This window comes from Myotis yumanensis, unplaced genomic scaffold (assembly GCF_028538775.1).
Source record: "Myotis yumanensis isolate MYYU_CA2020_CCGP unplaced genomic scaffold, mMyoYum1.0.hap1 SCAF_5, whole genome shotgun sequence".
Taxonomy (NCBI): Eukaryota; Metazoa; Chordata; class Mammalia; order Chiroptera; family Vespertilionidae; genus Myotis; species Myotis yumanensis.
In genome coordinates this window covers 30876471-30898650 of record NW_027223756.1, presented here as the reverse complement: position 1 = coordinate 30898650, position 22180 = coordinate 30876471, and the positions used below count along the sequence as shown (strand labels likewise).

The 22180-nt window shown below is 37.1% G+C and overlaps 1 protein-coding gene and 1 long non-coding RNA gene across 3 annotated transcripts in view; one reads left to right on the top strand and one right to left on the bottom strand.

Annotated features, from left to right (window-relative positions):
• The window catches only part of PKD2L2 (polycystin 2 like 2, transient receptor potential cation channel), a 33131-nt gene that overhangs the window by 246 nt on the left and 10705 nt on the right, over positions 1-22180 (top strand). Inside the window, exons 2-11 of the mRNA XM_070414937.1 lie at positions 407-508; positions 3279-3412; positions 4998-5254; positions 7119-7340; positions 11263-11491; positions 12976-13146; positions 13441-13622; positions 19163-19283; positions 19642-19743; positions 21995-22059. Coding sequence (XP_070271038.1) covers positions 407-508; positions 3279-3412; positions 4998-5254; positions 7119-7340; positions 11263-11491; positions 12976-13146; positions 13441-13622; positions 19163-19283; positions 19642-19743; positions 21995-22059 — 1585 coding nt within the window. The remainder of the gene's footprint in view (positions 1-406; positions 509-3278; positions 3413-4997; positions 5255-7118; positions 7341-11262; positions 11492-12975; positions 13147-13440; positions 13623-19162; positions 19284-19641; positions 19744-21994; positions 22060-22180) is intronic.
• On the bottom strand, positions 6399-22019 carry LOC139010460 (uncharacterized). Of its 2 annotated transcripts, XR_011471519.1 has the most exons (4): positions 20340-22019; positions 15037-15174; positions 9196-9284; positions 6399-7497 (listed from the first exon to the last, which is right to left on the bottom strand). It is a non-coding gene; the product is annotated as an uncharacterized lncRNA (long non-coding RNA). The 2 variants fall into 2 exon arrangements; XR_011471520.1 differs by lacking the exon at positions 9196-9284.

The window sequence follows — 22180 nt, the reverse complement described above, 5'->3', positions numbered from 1 at the left end:
GACAGTAGGGAGTCGTGACCTTGACTGAGTCGTAGGCCGAGTCCTTTTCCCTTCCAGGCTTCCCAGTATTGCCTGGTGGAGGAAACGATTAGGGACAGATGTGGGGGGTTTATTTTCTATTTTGCTTTTTCATTTTAAAACAGGACTGGTCTTTTCCTGTCCATCCGTTTCATGTTATGAAATTCATTAGTATACAGTCACAAAATGCCTGCCCGCTTACCCCCAAGGGGAAATGTTAGAAATTATTCCTCCCTTATAAAAGTGAGAAGAAAAATATAATCAGAAGCCACAGACCCTGTCCTTCACACAGGATAGCACTAAAAGTGGCTGGTTTTACATCATTCTTATTTATATGCATTATGAATTACATAATAACGTAAGGAAAATTTTGTTTTATATCTCACAGGGGCTCCAAAACATAACCTGCATTTCAGAGATGAAGTAGAAAATAGAAACACACTTCAGGAGTTACTACTCTACTTTATTTTTTTAATAATCCTATGTATATGTAAGTACACAGATGTAGATGAAATGCTACTTGAACTAAAGTTATGTGGAGATGAGAAATAAAATGTGGACTTTATAAGCCATAGGCTTTCAGAATACTAAAACACACATACTAGTGACACATTTCAGACATTACCTTAAATTCATTTACATTGACACTATTTCCAATTCTTAAGGGACAAAACTTTAGATCACAGATGTAATGTAAAGCTTTCATAGTCAGCATTGGTTGAATTAATTATTCCTTTCAGTTGGCATTTGTCTTGAATGTAAATTATTCCCTTGAGTTGGCAATTCTAACTTGATTTCTTTTTTTTTTTTTTAATATTTTAATAATTTTTATTTCTTAAAGTATTACAAAGAGTATTACATATGTCTCCTTTTTTCCCCCCCTTGACATTCCCCCGGCCCCTACCCCCCACCCCCTCCCCGCCCCGTGTCTTGTGTCCATTGGTTAATCTTATATGCATGCATATAAGTCCTTCAGTTGGTCTCTTAATCCCCCCCCCCCCCAAACCCTCCCCAGGCTTCCCACTGTAGTTTAACATTCTGACTAACTTGATTTCTTTTAGAGCCATATAGATACACTGAGGCCTGGTGCATGAAAATAGTGCGGAGAGGGGGTGGGGTCCCTCAGCCCAGCCTGCACCCTCTCACAGCCCGGGAGCCGGCAGTCGGACAGCCTTAGCACTGCCACAGGCGGGAGAGGCTCCCGCCACCACTGCGCTCACCAGCCATGAGCCAGGCTTCTGGCTGAGCAGGGCTCCCCCTGTGGGAGCGCACTGACCACCCGGGGGCAGCTCCAGGTTGAGTGTCTGCCCGCTGGTGGTCAGTGTGCGTCATAGTGACCGGTTGTTCTGCCATTCGGTAGATTTGCATATTAGCCTTTTTATTATATAAGAATAGGATTAGCTCAGTTTCATAGGTCAAACTACAAATGAGGCCAAAGGAATTAATTTTAATCTCTGCTTTGTTCTTTTCCCTGTTCTGTTGCACAATTAATAGTAAAATATGCTTGTGCTGAGTCACAACACATGGATCAATACAGCTTTGTTAAGGAGGATTGGGAAAACTTCTCAACCTACTTTCTTCCTATGTCGGTCAATGTCATTGACTTCAGTTATAAAGAACATTTTTAATTATATTTTTATTTATTTGAGAGAAAGGGAGAAACATCTCATCTGCTGCCTCCTGCATTACCCCCATAACCCAGACATGTGCACTGACTGGGAATTGAACCAGTGACCTCTTGGTTCATGGGCTGACACTCAACCACTGAGCCATACCAGCATTTTGTCTTTAGAGTGCCTAACATAGAGTAGATATAAGCTCACCGGCCTGACTGACTTCATTTTGGTATGAACTAAACCAGTAATGGCGAACCTATGACACGCGTGTCAGAGGTGACACGCAAACTCATTTTTTTGGTTGATTTTTCTTTGTTAAATGGCATTTAAATATATAAAATAAATATCAAAAATATAAGTCTCTACTATGGTTGCAAATATCAAAAAATTTCTATATGTGACACAGCACCAGAGTTAAGTTAGGGTATTTCAAAATGCTGACACACCGAGCTCAAAAGGTTCGCCATCACTGGACTAAACACTAGTAATCATATATCAATTAATAGGTTTGTAGGTATGAGCTTGACTTGGATCTTGATTTAAAAGACAACTACAGCCAACCTTATAAATTAAGATGTCTTAGACTGGTTTTTAAAAACTACAACATTTAGGGAATAGAAAAATGTAAAAAGTTCATAATTCCATTATTCAGGATCAAAAACCTTTATATAATTAGAATTGAAAACAACTTAAATCTCCATCAGCGGAGGATTTATTTAACATTCCAGTGAAATAATGCAACATTAAAGAAAGGCATAGGCTCATGTGTGCCATGGAATGATGTTGAAGATACATGATCTGTAAAAACTAAAGGGCTTCTAGAAAAAAAAAATTATTCTACACTCCACTCTAAAACCCACCCACCCACCCCTAGAAAGAGAAAGAATTCTAGTTAATACTTGTTAAAATTATTACCAAGTGCCATAACATAGTTTTAAATGTTCCACATGCATTATCTCACTTCTCATAACAAAACTATGAGATAAGAAATACTATTCCTATGATAGGACTCAAAACGTTTGTAGTCAAAGTCTATAGTCTTTTTTAAAAATATATATATACTTTTTTATTGATTTCAGAGAGGAAGGGAAAGGGGGAGAGAGATAGAAACATCAATGAGAGAGAATCATTAATCGGCCACCTCCCGTATCCCCCCCCCCCCCCCCCGCCCGCCCCCATCAGGGATTGAGCCCACAACCCAGGCATGTGCCCTTGACCAGAATCAAACCCAGGACCCTTCAGCCTGAAGGCTGACGCTCTATCCACTGAACCAAACCAGCCAGGGCAAAGTCCATAGTCTTAACTACTCACCATAGTATATTGCCTGCTCTCAATATACGTAATAGAAAAAAGCCAACTTGCAGAATAGTATGTATAATGCGATCTCATTTTTATAAAAATAATTTTCTTTATAAATGTGTGTGTATAGAAAAATCTGGAGAGTATATGCCAAATATAACTCTAGCAGTGGAAGTACAGGAATCTTCTTCCTAATTTATATGTTTTTATTTTACTTTTATAATTAGACAAAAATTAAAATTGAATTTTAAAACAAAATTGGGGACATATTATAAGTACATATTTAATCCTGATAAACTCAGTTTTTAAATATAAGTTTTTAAACAAAAAAATTCTTCTCCTCAGTGTCTTTTGGGATGGTAAACCCACATATGTATTACTTAAACAAAGTTATGTCATCTCTGTTTTTGGACACTTCTGTGCCTGGTGATGAAAGGACCAACTTTAAGTCTATTTGCAGCATCCCTGATTTTTGGAAGGTAAGGTAGCATGTGACTGTGGATAAAGTAGCTTTAGTTATTACATAAACGTTTGGCACATGTAGTAGGCACTTGTTCCTACTAACTTTGGCATATGTAGTAGGCACTTGATACAGTGCATATTTGGTGAAGGAATGAATATAATTTCTTTATATTAGAGTCAACCAACCAGTGAGTGTTTATTGAAGAGCTATGTTCTCAGTGTGTGCTTATTTTTTTAAAAAATAAATTAATAAATATTGTCCTAGCCAGTTTGGCTCAGTGGATAGAGTGTCGACCCACAGACTGAAGGGTCCTGGGTTCAATTCCAGTAAAGGGTATGTACTTGGATTGCAGGCTTGATCTCCAGCCCTGGTGGGAACATGTGTGGGAGGCAACCGATCGATGTATATCTCTCACACTGATGTCTCTCTCTCTGTCTCTCCCTCTCCCTTCCATTCTCTCTAAAAATCAATGGAAAAATATCCTCAAGTGAGGATTAACAAAAAATTAAAATTTTATTTTATTTAAAATAAAATCAATCTTATTTATTGCATTTGGAAAATAGAAAACTTGCTTCTTATGTGGTAGGATCCAAAGTCAGTCTATAATTGTGTATAGTGAAAATTACTCTTTAATTGCCCATAAAGTGAAACATATGTTATGTGGGTATACTATACAACGCTATACTGTGTGAGTGTTACAGTAATGTACAGTATATAATAAAGAGTATATATACAAAATATAATTTTATAGTGTTTTTAATTACAAAAGAGAATAATTCCTTCAACATTGAAACAGATTTTAAAAAAAACAAAAAACATTGAAACAGATTTTTTTCATTACACTTAGCAAGATGCTTACATTGTGAGGGAAGAACAACTAAGAAAACAGTAGTTTCAGGTATCCCATGTCACAACCATTGGAGCTGGAAGAGGTAGGAAAGGCTTTCAAGAGGTGACTATTCAGTTGAGTTTTAGAGGATTAGTAACAGAAGGGCATTCTAGGAGGAATTAAGCAATATGTTCTATAAGTAATTCTACATATGGGGCTATATTTGACATTATAGGCATACTAGAGGCCCGGGGCACAAAATTCGTGCACTCAGAGAGGTACCTCAGCCCAGCCTGTGCTCTCTCCCAATCCGGGAGCCCTCGGGGGGATGTCTGACTGCTGGCTCACCAGCCATGAGCCCGGCTTCTGGCTGAGTGGTGCTCCCCCTGTGGGAGTGCACTGACCACCAGAGGGCAGCTCCTATGTTGAGCATCTGTCCCCTGGTGGTCAGTGTGCATCATAGCGACTGGTCATTCGGCCATTCGGTCTATTTGCATATTAGCCTTTTATTATATAGGATAGAAGATGAGATAGAAAAGGCCAAACTATGAATTAGGTCAAATAATGAAAGCTATGCTAAGAATTTGGAACTTATCAAGGAGACAAGGTCATCGTTATCATTAATATTAATGTTGGCTTGGTCAATAATTTTCATACTCATCCTCAAAATCACTGATTTTTATATTCTTATGGATAACATTATGAATGTAGAGTCTGTTATTCAGTTGACATGAAAATATTTTTCCCATAACATTTATTTTTCCATGTGAAGTTTATGGAAGGACCCCTTTTGGACGGTCTATACTGGGACTCCTGGTACAGTAACAGCCAATTGTATAATTCAAAGAATAGCAGTCGCATCTACTCTGAGAACATACTCTTAGGAGTCCCCAGAGTCCGTCAACTAAAAGTCCGAAACAACACATGCAAGGTCTATTCATCCCTTCAGTTTCTGATGAGCGATTGTTATGCCAAATACACTTCTGAAAATGAAGACGTATCTGATTTTGGCCTTAAAGCTGATACTGAGTAAGTAGCATAAAATTACATGTAACATTTTCTAGCAGCTTACCATTGTATCTATAAACAATTGTGAAAATATGTGTATTTTCCAAATAATACCAACAGGGGTCTTATTCCAATAATAGTATCAAAGGACGACTCAGCAATACAGTGTCTAAAAAAAAAAATAAGAAAGAGTTGAACCTGTTATTTTTTTTGTCTACCAAATGATATATGAAGTGCTAACTCATTGGACACAAGGCAAAGTGTCCATTTTTGCTCTTATAAGACTCAATGAGCTCTTCTGGCTCTGGCCAAACTCACTTCAAACACATCCCAAATGCTTCTTGGGATCCCTAAGGAGTATCCTAGGTGTCTTGGGCAACTTTCCTTCTTTCTCAGTGCAGCTTACTTCAATGATGTCTCTATTGTTGCTAACATTAAAAAGGGGGCAGTTATGCTCTACAGGCACTGCATCTGATGATGCCTGCCAAAGTTGTTATGACCATTGTTCTTCAAAATGACTGAGGCTACTGCTGGTGTAGTCTCCTGTGTGTGTGTGTGTGTGTGTATATATATATATATATATATCCTAGCTGGTTTGGCTCAGTGAATAGAGCATCGGCCTGTGGACCAAAGGGTCCCAGGTTCAATTCTGGTCAAGGGCACGCACCTTGGTTGCAGGCTCCTCCCCCTCCCTGGCCCTGTTTTCTCTGTCCCTCTCTCTTCCACTCTCTCTAAAAATCAATGGACAAATATCCTCAGGAGAGGATTAAAAAAAAAACAAAACCAAAACCACTGACACTACCTCCCTTTAGCACAGAGCTGCTGGCATCATTGTTTTTAGGGTCCTGTGAAAATTTTAGGGGGCAGATAATCTTTTTTATGGAATTTTCATTAAATATGAGTATTTTTTTCTTAGTGGTATCATTTTTATCCCCCTATAAACAAACATAGTATCATTAATAGAAATACAATTTAAGCAGTACATCTTTGGATAATCGTTCCAATCTGTTTTGGGTAGATAGAATGACTAAAATGAGGAATCAAGGCTTTATTTTTTTATATACATTACAATTAAGTTAAAAGAAAAAATGGAAACGAAATTTAGTTACACACATTTTACTTTGATTTATGTAATTTCATTAAAATAACATACCTATATAACAATATTTACATTATGACAAAGGTCCTATGTACTGGGTATTGTATTAATGGTATATGACCTTTAGAAGACAGACAATGAAGCACCTTTTTTTCCCATGTTGAGACAGATATTTCTGAATCTAAACCTTTGGTATTCTTGTTCTAGTCAAAGACTTAAGATCTAATAAAACAACAGAGACAATATGTTAAAGAACAAAGTCAGTCATTATTTTCTAGTTTTTAAGCTCCCTGAGGCAAAATAGATTAAAAAAATTTTTTTCTTATAGGTAGTCCAGTGTCTTGTTCACAATAAGCATTAAAAAATGAAAACACACTATTGCTGTGTAAAGCTAGGGGTCTAGAGGCAGCATGCAGCTGCACAGATAGTAACTGTGGGTACAGAGACTGATGCTGCTTTATGGGAAGAATTTGTATTTACCAGCTGGTGTCTGGCTGCCTGTCTGTATATGGACGTTGCTGTGAAGAATTGTCTTGTCTGATGGGTATATGGCCACTGGCTACTGCAATAAAGACTCATTCTTATACAAAAAAAAAAGAAAACATATTAAATATTCTTTTAACTTCATTCTTAACTCATTGTTTTGCTTCAGAATTACTACAATACTTACGAACTTAGTACGATCTTTTTTAACAACTACTTTTGAACCAAAGTTTACTGAAATTCTTAGGATGCTTCTCATTCAGGTCCTTCTCATCTCTCCACTGTTCTTTTTATATCTAACAGATGGAAGTATTCTACTCCTAATAGCAACTCCCTTTGGCACTGGGGATTTGTTGGTGTTTACGGAAATGGGGGATATATTTTCACTTTATCAAAATCAAAATCTGAAACCAAAAACAAGTTCATTAAACTTCAACAGAACAACTGGATCACAAGAGGGACTAGAGTTATTTTTATTGATTTTACCTTATACAATGCTAATGTAAACCTGTTTTGCATCATCAGGTGAGTGACCCAAAACCTATTTGTTAAGAAATTTAAAAACCATCCAGAGCCCTGGTCAGGTGGCTAAGTTGTTTGGAGCCGTGGTCCCATATACCAGAAGGTTGCAGGTTCGATTCCCAGTCAGCATGTACAGGAGGCAATCAATCAATGTATCTCTCTAAAAAAAATAAAATAAAATAAATGAAAAGCATCCAGAACTCTTATTAGGGTTTCCAGTTTTTGCATGTCTGTACTGAGATTAAAATTATAAGCTTAAAATATAATGTCATTCTGCTAATAATGAAAAAGAAGGTAAAGTAACATCATATTATTTCATTATTTGAGAATATATTTAAGAACTTGGAGAATTACATACAATATGTTGGTTTTATATTACTAAAGGATATGTAATTTTATTGTCATCCTACAATTGCAGAGGTCTAACATTTAGTCTTGATGATTTCTTCTTCTATTCCAGTCATTCAAATCTGTTGATTTCCTTTCAGAATGAGCTTCCTTATTAAGTTATAAATTTTTCTCAAGAATGAGCAATTTTTATTTTAAACAATATATAACAGCACTCTGCATCCTAGAAATGATTAGAGCTTGTGGTGATTTGCAAAAATTGCCCCAAATCTTCACATCTTTGCTATGTAACTTTGCAAGTGCCCTCCCACCCAGAGCAGGGTGCACTGCCCCAGCCCTTGATGCTTAGACTCAGTCATGGACTGTACAACCACAACACCCAGGGACCAGCTGCGAACCCAGGAACACCGGATCTCAAGCAGGGCGAATATGGGGACTCGGATGAGCTATAGACTCAATCATGTGATTTGTTTTGATCAATGGAATATTAGCAGATATGTTACAAGCAGGAGCTTGAAATGAGTTTGTACACTAAAACTTGCTCTCTTGCCTGGCTGGGTAGGTCAGTTGGTTAGAGCCGTGGTTGGCAAACCGTGGCTCGCGAGCCACATGCGGCTCTTTGGCCCCTTCAGTGTGGCTCTTCCACAAAATACCATGTGTGGGTGCGCACATACAGTGTGATTGAAACTTCGTGGCCCATGCGCAGAAGTCGGTATTTTGTGGAAGAGCCGGTATTTTGTGGAAAAGCCACACTGAAGGGGCCAAAGTGCCGCATGTGGCTCGAGAGCTGCGGTTTGCAGAGCCGCAGTTTGCCGACCACTGGGTTAGAGTGTTCTCCTGATATGCCAAGGTTATGGGATGGGTTCCTAATCAGAGCACATATAAGAATCCACCAATCAATGCATAAATAAGAGGAACAACAAATCTCTCTCTCCTCCTCTTCCTCCTCCTCCTCCTCCTCCTCCTCCTCCTCCTCCCTCCAAACAAACAAACAAACAAACAAAAAGTAATTTTAAAAAATGTAAAACTTGCTCTTCTGCATCTCTGCCATTGCATGAGAAGGACATGCCTGTGCTAACTTGTTATCCACAAAGAGGAAGAGAGACATCCTCTCATGCAGAAAAAGAGGAAGAGGAATAAGAGGAAGAGGGGGAGAAGGAGGAGAGCCAATCAAAGAGAAAAAATTCTTTCCATTAGTCCAATTACCTTAGGTCAGTGGTCGGCAAACTCATTAGTCAACAGAGCCAAATATCAACAGTACAACGATTGAAATTTCTTTTGAGAGCCAAATCTTTTAAACTGAAACTATATAGGTAGGTACATTATTATTAACTTAATTAGGGTACTCCTAAGGCTTAGGGAGAGCCACACTCAAGGGGCCAAAGAGCCACATGTGGCTCTCGAGCCGCAGTTTGCCGACCAATACTAAGTCATCTGCCTAACCTGGACCATGCTCATTGGTTTAGGCCTGGGTTCTAGAATCAAACATTGGCAAAGTAAATAGGATTACCATGACTGGATCTGTCTGGGAATTGAATCCGGTTCCTCTAAGTCAGCGGTTCTCAACCTGGGGTCGAACGACCCTTTCACAGGGGTTGCCTAAGACCATCGGAAAACACATATATAATTACATATTGTTTTTGTGATTAATACTATGCTTTAATTATGTTCAATTTGTAACAATGAAAATACATCCTGCATATCAGATATTTACATTATGATTCATAACAGTAGTAAAATTACAGTTATGAAGTAGCAAGGAAAATAATTTTATGGTTGGGGGTCACCACAACATGAGGAACTGTATTAAAGGGTCGAGGCATTAGGAAGGTTGAGAACCACTGCTCTAAGTGATCTGGGAATGGGTGAACCACTTTTGCCTCATGAGCCTTACAATTTTATTCCAAATGGAATAGGAATTAGTGTTTACTCTGATTAGGGGATTTTTCCCTTGTGCAATAGTTACAGTGAAACACAATCATGGCCTTTAAAATTTGTAAAAATGAATAAAACAAGTGAATTACCTTAAGCAGCCAATGGAGAGTATACCTATTATTTTAAAGTTCTTCTGTTTAAGGAATCAGAGTTGTTGAGTTTTTTAAAAAATATGTTTTTATTGATTTTTTTAGAGAGAGAGAGGAAGGGAGAGGAAGAGAGAAATAGAAACATCAATGAGAGAGTAACATCAATAGGCTGCCTCCTGCGGGACCACTACTGGGCATCGAGCCCACAACCTGGGCATGTGCCCTGACCAGGAATATAACCAGGCGACACTCAACCAACCAAGCCACACCAGCCAATCAAGGAATCAGAGCTTTTTATCAACATTATTCACCCTTCCTACTAGTCCTTATCAGGATAAAGTGAAGCATACAAATCACTTCTATGTCCTAAATAAGAGTAGAAACATTGGGGTAACTGGCGTAAAGGCATATGAAGAACTCTTTGTAATACTAGATTAAATCCAGATTTCCTTTCTCTAGATTTTATGCTTATTCCTTGTTATCTTTTAAAATGTTATTTTTTAAAAAAACAGATTTTGAAACTTTTATCTCATAGTATATATAATCAGTAATTGTGAGTAAGTATGTTGCTTTCACTAAGACCTCATCTACTTGTTTTCCTTTCTATACACTGTATCTGGGAAAGTAAATGTGGTCCTTTTTCTCCCTTTTTGCTTCTCTATTTACACTTCAGATCAAAATATTGAGTTTCTTTCACTGTGCTCACTTATTCAACATTGCACACCTACTATGTGCAAAGTGAAACCAATAGTTCTCCTTCCCACTTGTTAACTGGTTGTTTTGTTTTTGTTCTTGTTTTGGCAGCATCTTATTCCAGTACCAATAAGATTTGCTAATATCTTTAGGTAGAAATAATAACTTTGTAACATGGTGATAGAGATGCTTGTTCCTTAAAGTACTGCCAATTCTTAATTATCTGAAATTGTGAAGAACATTAGAAGTACAGTGAACAACCTCAAAATCTTATTATATTTAGTGATGGAATTCATTTTAATACTTATATTTACATATAGATCTTCATATCTAACATCAGTGCCTAAAGTAAACATAACACTTGCTTTAGTAGAATATGTGATCTTGATGTTTAGAATATGTGATATGATAAGGTAAAGAAAGAGAGTGTATTTCCCTTCTCTGACGTATTCAAGAATTACGTATTTTGGGGGGAGTCCTGACTAATAACAGTAACTAATGATATAGCATTTTCTTGAACATCATCTCATTCTCCTGTGGAGATAAATTAGTATTCCCAGTTACGAACAAACAATCTAAACATAGCATAGAATGAATGTCTGGCTAAAATCACATCTCATTTTCTTATTATCTTGGTCTTTGACCACTGGAAATACGCAAAGTACATAAAGAGTACAGTCATTAAAAAAATAAGTAAATCCAGTAGAAATTTTTCAAATTGAACCCGTGACCTCAAGAAAACATATTTTGTATAAAATAACTGGTTATCATTAAATTACACATCAGCACTGATTAGAAATTTCACATTGCATTACGTACTGAAATATAAATGCCTGAAATGCACACATCTAATTTTATAGGTTGGTGGCAGAATTCCCTGCAACTGGAGGAATACTTACTTCATGGAAGTTTTATTCAGTGAAACTCCTCATCTATGTTAGCTACTATGATTATTTTATTGCTTTCTGTGAAATCACATTTTTAATTTTGTTTACTCTCTTCCTAATACAAGAAGGCAAAAAAATGAAAGAATTTAAGTTTGCCTATTTCAAACGTATTTGGAACTGGCTAGAATTACTACTTTTGGTGGTAAGTATATAGTCACATGTATGAAGGAACTCACATATGAACCTATCAATAAGAGGTGCAAAAAGCAGAAATTTTTATTCATCAGAACTTATTTTAAAAGCTTCAAATATCAAATCATAAAATGAACTGTTATAGTACATACTAATGGTGTGCTTCCAAAAGGGAAAAGCCTTTTTTTTTTTTTCCTGGTTTGATTCTTGGGAGGACCAGGGTAAACCTAGAGGAATAGGTAATTCCATAGGTATCATGATTTAATGTGCACAATAGGTCTCACCTACCCCCACTCAAAAATCTATTCTTTACAATCACGTTGAAAATCATGGATCTTTTCTCTGTTGCCTAAATCTGCTTTCCTCCTCACACTGAATTTTGAAAGAATAGCTAAAAGACACAAAATACTGAAGGGGGAGGAGGTTTGAACGGCTAGAGGGTAGCTTGTGGGTACAGAGGACACCAGTATGGGGAAATAGTCCCTGAAAGAAACTCTGAAGACTGCCAGTCCTGGTCACTAGAACATAATAAAATAAACAGAGATGTAGGTAGGTAAGAGCGTGGTTTAGGAACAATGAACGAACACTTCTGGTGTATACAATCTGATTTTTCACCCCTATTGGCCAAGTTAATAGCTAGGCCTTGTTTCCCAAAACCAGATTGAAAGTTTATCAGAGTCAGAAAGTGTGCCATCTACCTTTCTAGTGCCCCCAATAATGTTTAACATATGGCAGGCATAGGGTTACATGTTTAACCGTTTGAGTCCCAAGCAGCGCGATCGCGCTGCTGAGATTTTATGTCGAGAAAACATACGATTCGTTTGAGTCCCCGGGGGTATTGAAAAAACACTGTCGAAGAATCCCAAACAGCGCAACCGCGCTTTCTCTAAATGAGTACGAAAAGACCCAAACAGCGTGATAGCGCTTGTTTTATTTTATGTCGAGAAATACCAAGCAGCGCGATCGCATGCTTGGGACTCAAACGGTTAATGATTTGACTATTTCAGGCAAGGGAAATCAAAAGGAAATTTTCATGACAGTTATAAAGCTCTGACATCTAGTCCTGAAATCTTCTAAAGAAGTTGTTAAAGGGTTCCAACAGGGCTTCTTTGTTTGAAACTGTAAAATTTTGTCCTTGTAGTGTTATATGGTGGAAATATAAAACCTTGAGGTATCATGTAGTTACATGGAGCAGAAATCCTTACAGCCTAGTCAGAATTATAGAAGCACTGTGTACATTTGTGTTTTAGGACTCAAGGAAACAAGCAGGCAGACAGAGTAGGATGGTCAGGTTGATCAATATTTTTCTACATTTATGATGATTAAACTGCTATGAATTAAGGCTTACTTCCATATACTAAAACCCTATGTTTTATCTCTCCCTCCCTTTTGTTGAACTTTTGATGAACTTTTTCATGTGCTTCTTCATAGACTGTAGGAGATTTAGAGGTAGAAATAGCCTCTAATTTAACCCTTCTCTTTTTTCCCATATAGCTGTGTTTTTTGACCATTTTCTTCAACTTATTCTGTAAAATACAAATTTTTCTCTTACTTGAACAGCTGTTTAAACGTACTGAAGAATATTCAGACTTCTATTTGCTCGCACACTGGTGCATTTTTTACAACAATATACTTGCTATTATCATCTTCTTTGCATGGATAAAGGTATTTATATTTTATTATATTCGATACAATAGAATAGATATAATATTTTTATATTAGATATCAAAATGGGAACTTAAACTACAAAGCATGAAAAAACAAAAGGATATCCTTAACTATAAAGTAATTTTACAAGTAGTTTGGCCATGTAATGATTGCTGACACGTCCTTAAATCCCCTGACTATCATTAAGCACCTCTTTGAAATTAAAGCAAACTTCTTCTGAAGCTAATTTAACTTATTCTAAGTAATTATAATCTTTAATATCCTATTTCAATTAACTATGTTCTTTTTCAGATATTCAAATTCATAAGCTTTAATAACACAATGTCTCAGCTGTCATCAACCTTGTCCTGCTGTATCAAAGACATAGTAGGATTTGCCATCATGTTTTTTATTATACTCTTTGCTTATGCCCAGTTAGGATTTCTTGTTTTTGGATCACAGGTTGACGACTTTTCTACTTTTCAAAATTCCATGTAAGCTCTTAGTATAAATGTAATTATATTTTCCAATTTATAACAAAAAAAATCACGGAAAGATCTATGTTAAGTAGTAACATAAGCTTTAATAACTTTAAACTTGATTTTATATTTTCACTAACAGCTAAGTATGTCATACTCAAAGTATGGTTAGGCATTGAAAGATCCAAATGGATGGTGATATCGGTTTTTTAAGAGTTACTAGCTAAAATTGGAAAAATAATTTTCATTTCTCACTAGAAGTGAAATTGGCTCCATTTCTCTGAACAAAGGAAATCGTGTTTTCTTTAGAGGTCTCCATCTTTAGAATCCTTTTATTGATGTTGGCCTGATTGCTCTTTGCTGCTCTGGTAAAGCTGTGTTTTAAAAATAGCTTTATACACATAAAGCAATCAGCAGGCAACAAACTTATAAAACTAATTAGAATCCCTAGAAAAGTATTCAGGCTTTCCTTTAACATTGAATAATTTTAATAAATTTACTCCACTTTTCAAGTAGGTAAAGCAAGCTCTGTCTGTATAAGTAAACTATGATATTCTAAAATATCAATTCTCAAAACATACTCTGTGGACTCTAGACCAAGATTGTCTGCGGGGAAATGGCCTCAGATATAAGTAAGATTGGGAAAATATGCAGTGCATGGTAATGGCTGTGAGAAAAACCCCAATAACTTAACTTTAGTTAAGAACATATTTGTCCATGACCCTTTTTGTTGATTTTGGGGACATCTGGTCTAAAGAAATGTCTTAGGTTGCCCTCTTTTCACCATCCACATATAAATAATTGAAGTACCAATGTTATAAAATATAATAACACTTTTCTGAAATAAACCTGTACTAAATCAGTAGTGGGAAGAGTAGGGTAGAAACCAAGAGGATTTAACTCTACTTTTCCAATTCTGCCATTTGCTATTTAACATTTCTAGACCCTAATTTCTTTATCTGTAAATGAAGGGATTGATCTAAATCACTTCCAAAGGTCCTTCTCAACTTCAAACAATCTATAATTTAAGAAGTCTAATTAGCCCGATCAGTGTGGCTCAGTGGTTGAGCGTCAACCTATGAACCAAGAGATGAAGGTTTTATTCCCTGTGAGGGCACATGCCTGGGTTTTGGGCTTGATCACCAGTAGGGGGGCATGCAGGAGACAGCTGACTGATGATTCTCTCTCATCATTGATGTTTCTATCTCTCTCTCCCTCTCCCTTCATTTCTCTGAAATCAATAAAACATTACCAAAAAAAATCTTTTTTTAAATGTCTAATTAGCTTATCCTGAGTAAAGAATATTTGCAGTTTCAACAACTTTTTGGTCATTTCCTAGGATATCAATTCAAATGTTACTTAAAATGTAGTTGTATTAGATATTGAATATAAATGTAGTAATTTACAGAACCTCAGAAATTTGTCTTACCTTGGTTGGTGGGAAAATTGGAGGTATACGCCACAGAAAAAAGTAGAGAACTCTGGAATGGATTGAGGGTATTTTTGTGCTTGGTAATGATGTCCTAGATTATTCAGATCAACCACCTCTTCAGGACAATTGAAAAAGCTGGAAAACATTGAAATTCTTTAGAACTAACAAAAAAGCGAGTAATAACTGGGCCACAATCTGAAGGCAAGAATCCAGAGAAGCCCAGCACCCAATGCTACTTTTGCCCTGAAGGGCTTTTTTTAAGTCAGTAAGAATTTTTTTTATTGTGGTAAAATACACATAAATTTATCATCTTAACCATGTCTTGTAAGCTACAGTTCAGTGATATTAAGCATACTTATATTGTGCAACCATCACCACCATTCATCTCCGGAACCCTTTTTAATTTTGCAAAACTGAAACTCTATACCCAGTAAAAAAGAACTCTTCATCTCCCTGCTTATCCCAGATCCTGGCAACCACTGTTCTACTTTTTGTCCCTGTGATTTTTATTACTCTAGGCACCTAGAGAATCATACAGTATTTGTCCTTTTGTGACTGATTTATTCCACTTTAGCATAACAGTGTTGTAGAGTATGTCAGAATTTCCTTCCTTTTTTAGGTGGAATAATAGTCCATATATGTTTATACCATATTTTGCTCATCTATTTATCTGTCAGTGGTTTGCCTCCATATTTTAATTATTGAGCACATGGCTGTGCAAATATCTCCCTGAGGCTCTTTTACTAGTAATTCTTTTGGGTATATACCCATAGATAAAAGTGCTAGGTCATATAGTAATTCTATTTTGAATTTTTTGTTTGTTAATCCTCACCCAAGAATATTTTTCCATTGATTTTTTAGGGAGAGTGGAAGAGAGGGAAAGACAGAGAGAAACATTGATGTGAGAGAAACACATTGATTCGTTGCCTCCTGCAGGAGCCCCAACCAAGGCCCAGGCTGGGGAGGAGCCTGAAACCAAGGTACATGCCCTTGATCAGAATCGAACCCGGGATCCTTTGGTCCACAGGCCAACGCTCTATCCACTGAGTAAAACTGGCTAGGGTATATTTTGAATTTTTTTAGGAACTGCCAAACTTTTCCACAGTGGCTATATGATTTGGCATCCTCACTAGCAGTGCACAAGGGTTTCAACTTCTCTACACACTTGTCAACTTTTTATTTTCCAGTCTTTTTTTTTTTTAGTAGCTATCCTAATGGGTATGAGATATTTCATTGTGGTTTTGATTTGCATTTCCCTAATTCGTGATAGTGAGCATCTTTTCATGTGCTTATGCATATGTTGGCTCACTTGATGGCCCCAAGGTCCCTTAGCTCTGCTTGCTTTTCTTCAATCTTTTTTTTCCTGTTCCTCAGACTCGATAATAATCTTCAAATTCACTGATTTTTTTCCCTTCTGCTTGATCAAATCTGCTTTTGAATTCCTCTGGTGAAAAAAAAATTTTTTTGGTGAATTTTCATTTCAGTTATTGATCTTTAGCTCTATAATTTTTTAGTTTTTCTTTTTATTTATATTTCCATTTTATTCATATGTCCTTTTCTTTACTTTCTCCATGTCTTCTTAGTACGTTGAACATCTTTAAGATGATTGTTTTAAAATCTTTGTCTAGCAGGCCTGCTATCTGATCTTTGTCAAAATTATTTCTATTGGTTTCTTTCTTTCCTTTTAGTGGGCCTTGCTGTATCTTTGTATGTCTTGTCGTTTTGTTGTTGTTGAAAACTGGACATTTGAATGTAATAATGTGGTAACTCTGTAAGTTAGATTCTTTCCCTTCCCCAGGGTTTGCTAGGTTTGTTGTTATTGCAGACTGTCTCCATACTAAGCATCAGCCTAAGATGTAAACTTAATGTTTTCGTAGTTCTTTTCTGAGCCCGTGTTTTCCTTAGGGCGTGCATGGTGAATTTCTAATTTCCTCCATATATGCAGTTGGTTTTGAATACCATCCTAGGCTATAGTATCTCCCAAAAGGGGAAAAAGAGAAAAATGAAGGGGTAGGAAGGGCACTAGCCCTTTAAATTCCAAGGACATTGCTTCAGCTGCGGGGAGAAGGAGCTTTCAACAAAGATGTGGAGAACACCTGCCTCTGTCTGCACCTCTGTGGTCAGAGCAGCAATCAGAACACAAACCCCTGATGTCTGGAGAACAGGGTCCTTATTGCCCATCCTGGCTCGCACGAGCTGCGTGCAGGCTATTCCAGGAATACATGCACAGCTGTATGTCATGGGATGGAGGTGGGAGATGGGTAGCTACCACCAAACTAAAAACTGGAATTGATCAAAATTGTCTGAGCCTTTCCTTGGAAGTTGTGAGCGTTCAACAGACTCCAGCATTCCAAAATAATTATATCAGACCAGACAGCTGCCAATGTGATTGTTGTCTCGGTGAGGAGACAGATTCTGAGTTTTTCTTCCCATCTTCCCAAAATCTCCAGCCTGAAGGCATTTTTGCTGATCTAGGGGAAAAAAAGTTGAGAAACTGTGTTTCTGACCACCTCTTCGGAAGGAGACAAAAGACAATGCCCAGGACCTGCATGTGTGTTTGTGTTAGGGGGTGGAGGGCAAAGGTGGATTTTCAGATAACCTCTTTACAAATCAAGCAGGAAGCCTAAAGTGCTCCAGCCGCAAGTTAAAAGTAAACCCCTTATAGTGACTTGAAGCCTGAGTTTAATCACCTAAGTGTCCAAGGAATCTCATATCTTAAACTTGAATTAAGATGTCCTGGGCTAGCCCTAGGTGGCTTGGCTCAGTGGATAGAGTGTCCATCTCCGGACTGAAGGGTCTCGGGTTCGATTCTGGTCAAGGACATATGCCCAGGTAGTAGACTTGATCCCCAGCAGGAGGCAGCCAATCGATGATTCTCTTTCATCACTGATGTTTCTATGTCTCTCTCCCTTCTCTCTGAAATCAATAAAAAAAAAATGTGTGTGTGTTTTTAAAAAAGATCAAGTTGGAAATATTAAAACAGAACCTTTTATTCTCCTATCCCAAAAAGGAAAAATCATTTGATTTGTTGCGAAATTTTGGACTCTGCAATTTAGCATTTCTCTTTTTACTTTGTGTAGAAGAGCATTACAAACCAATATTAAAAGCTGGATAAATACTTCGAGCATGACTTAATAAGGTTTTGGGTATTAGGAATGAAATTCCAGATAACTGAGTCCTAGGACTCCAAATAGTCGATTTCTTTGAACGCATTTTCTTCCTTCTTGGTAGCTAGCCCTAGGATGCTTTATGTGATTGGCTAAAGCAACAAGTAACAAGAAGCGCTCTCCCTTTTGACTAACTGGCCAATCATGCGAAGTATCTACATACTTTCAAAAATTCCTCTCCGGATTCCCCCTTAATATACAGAACTCACATAATTTATAACATACCCCCGATGTGTCTGGCAATGCCACTGCAAATTAATGAGAATAATAAGACCTCAGATTAAGAGATTCTAATTCTACCTCTACAGCTGTGCTCATTCCAAGCCTTAATTTCTTAATTTTCCAACTTTAAAATTATGAAAATGAAGAATTAAAAAATATTTTCAATGCTATTTCACATCAAAACCAAGTTTTTATTGTTATTGGAGAGAATAAAATAAACCTCAGTACCATGTTTGAGACTTAGCAAGTGACTAATTATTGGCTCTTTATTTTCAAAGAAGAGCAAAAATTAAACATATCATTGATATCAGAAGACATTTAGGGCTCTTGGTTCTAGGTACAAGTTGAAAATCACTTGAACAAAGTGAAAGTATTCTAAGCTTTAGAAAGGCACAGGAATAGCTAAGGAGGCCACTGTGAAGATCAGTTGGTAAAAAGGTAGCTCAAGGTTCAAATCTTGCAGGTAAACGTTGCGTTGACATTAGTTAAATAAATTGAAGCCCAACATTTCCTGGACTACTTGTTCATCTATTGAGGTACCTCAAGTCTTGCCTTCAGGGGAATTTTCTATACCCAGTTTTATAGAACCCTGTGCTGTAACATAACTAAAGCCATACAGCATATGCCATACACAGCTAAATACTTTCCTAGACACATTGGTAACCCCCATCAGTTGTCATGCATGTATAAAGGGATATAATATTTTCTAATCTTTTTCTTTCTTCTCATCAAAGATTTGCACAGTTTCGAATTATTCTCGGGGATTTTAATTTTGCTGCTATTCAGCAAGAATATCGCATCTTGGGACCCATTTACTTCATCACCTTCATCTTTTTCATAGTCTTTGTCCTATTGGTAAGAATGACCATATATGTTTCCTTTTTTGCGTACATATTTTAGAGTGAAAAATGAACAACTTAGAAGAAATTATAGTACCACTGGTTAGCTGTCAGAACACTTCACGTTGACTAATGCATATATAAGTAACCACTCATATGCACTATTTTCCATAAACATGTCTGCCCAGGTCCACAAACTACCCATTACCCAGGCTACTATATTTTAGTCTTCAGAGCAATTTCTCTATTACTGACCATATGAGTTACTCTTAGAATTTAAATCTAATTTTACAAACTCCAGCACTTGCCAAAATCACTAACATTTAAACTAAATTTTTATTGAAATAATTTCTTATTTGAATATTTCTCTCCAGAACATGTTCTTGGCAATAATTAATTATACCTATTCAGAAGTGCAAGATGATTATTCATTAGGCAGAAGACCATATTTTAAACTTGGTGAAATGATTAAGAAGGTATGTCAAATTCTTTTCCTAATTAGAATTCTAAGACAAATCTTGTTCAGTTTATACGCTTGTAGTTTGAATAACACTTAAATCCAAAAGTGGGTTCTGGTTCTGGTGTGTGTGTTTTTGAGGGGAGTGTGTGCGTTTTTTTGGTTTGGCCCAGTGATAATCATTTTTGTATTATTTCACTACCAGGGCAGTGAAATAAACTCTCTGGCTTTTTTTAAAAGCGTGACCAAAATTATTTCAGAGTTTAATGTATCGAATAGTAATTGGGCTATTTACTAAATGCAAAGCACTGAATAAACGTCTCTCTCCAAAAGTTTCCCATTTAGATGCTGGCTAATTTCTATAAACAATCTAAACTCAGAACTCCATGTGCCTTACCTTCCTCACTTTCCTATTTCCATTAATGACAACACTCTTCTCAGGTACCCTAGGTCTAATACCTTGGACTTATTTCCTTGTCGCTTATACGATCTGCTGCCAAGGCTTGTCTAGTTTTTGCTCATGTGTGTGGAACTCAAGGACACTCTTAATTCTGTCACCACTTTATCAGGGCCCTCAGTACTTTTCACCCAGGCTTTTGTATAGTAACATCTTACCTGTTCTAGCCTCTTTCCTTGCCAGGCCAGCTCTGAGCATATCATTTCTCTGCTCAAGATTCTTCCGTTTCCCCAGGCCTATCAAAAAAAGTTCAAATTCTTATTATTCTTGTTGTTAACTCTCACCCAAGAATATTTTCCCATTGATTTTTAGAGAGAGTGAAAGGAATGGAGACACTGAGAAACATCGATGTGAGAGAGACATCAACTGGTTGCCTCCCACATGCGCCCTGACCTGGCAGGGATCGAGCCTGCAACTCAGGTATCTGCTCCTGACCAGAATCAAATCTGTGACGCTTCAGTCCACAGGCCGAAGTTCTAGCCGCTGAACCAAATGGGCCAGGGCTAAGAAAATAATATTCAAATACTTATTTGAATATTAAATATTCAAATAAATTATTTTAAATTCTTTACCCAAACATTCAGGACCCTTCTAAAGTCTCACAGCCCCAAACTATCTTTCTTTACAGTCATCTAACTATAGAATTTCTACCTCCTATGCCTCCATTTCCAGTATGGTAGGTCCCAGCCAATGTTGTAAGTACAGTGCTATTTACTATGCTTCCTCTCACTCTCTCCTCTGCTCATGTCATTCTCTGAACCCAAGTATATTCCCTGTGCTCTCTCACTGACATTCTATTTCCTCCAACAAAGGAATCTTCTCTGGCCTCTATTTCTTTTTAAAATATGTTTTTATTGATTTTTAGAGAGGGAGAGGGAGAGAAACATCGATGAAAAGCATCATTGATCGGCTGCTTCCTGCATGCCCCCCAATGGGGACCAAGCCTGCAACCTGGACATGTACTCTGACCGGGAAATGAATTGGTTCCTGGGTCAATGCTCAACCACTAAGCCACACAGGCCGAGCCTTCTCTGTCCTTTTGACACTACCTCACTTTGGATGGTAGCAACGTCTTGTGTATACAAACCATCTTGCCTACCTCTGCATAGCCACAGCTTTAACTAAAACACTTAACATGAAAAAGGTCCTAATAGGTGTAGGGTGGATTAGTGGGATTTAAGCTCCAATGAACTTCCTTGTGGTTTCATCATTTATCTTGATTATGTTGGTTCTATGCATTGAAGTGTTAACTTTTTTATTTTAATTTTTATATTTTATTGATTTGAGGAAGAGAAATATTGACCAGCTGCCTCCTACTGGGGATCAAGCCTGAAACCCAGGCAAGTGCCCTAACTGGGAACCAAACAGGCAATCTTTCTGTGCACAGGATGATGCCCAACTAACTGAGCCATATGGGCCACAGTGTGTTAACATCTTTAATGCAATAACTGTTAACAGTACTTTATTTTTATTGTTGACACTATTGCAGATGTTCTCCCTTCCTCCCCTCTTTGCCCACCTATCTCCCAGCCCCACTGTTGTCTGTGACCATGGGCTATGCATATATGTTGTTTGTTGAAGTACTTTTTAAAGGGTGGTTTGTTTTTTTTCAAGTGCAGGTCTGATGGCCACAGAACTTTTTCCTTTGCACCAGCAGGCAGAAACCATAGTGCTGACAAACTGAAAAGAAGGATAATCATAGCATTTGCCTCTACTTTTCTTTAGTGTAGCAATCCCTAGAGACAAGCATTCCATATTTCCTTTACCTGGACCAAAAATTAACAATACAGGATTTATTTTTTATTATGTCCAGAGTTACAACAATGTGCTCAAAAAACTCAAACTAAAGAAACCTCAAGAGGCTGAAGACAATAAAAGGTAAGATGACTTTAAAATTTTAATTTACCATTTTAAATCTCTATATTGTATGAGAAACTTATGAGAGTAAGATTTTGATAGCAAAACCACCATCATCCAAAGTGCTGGCTCTATATATGTT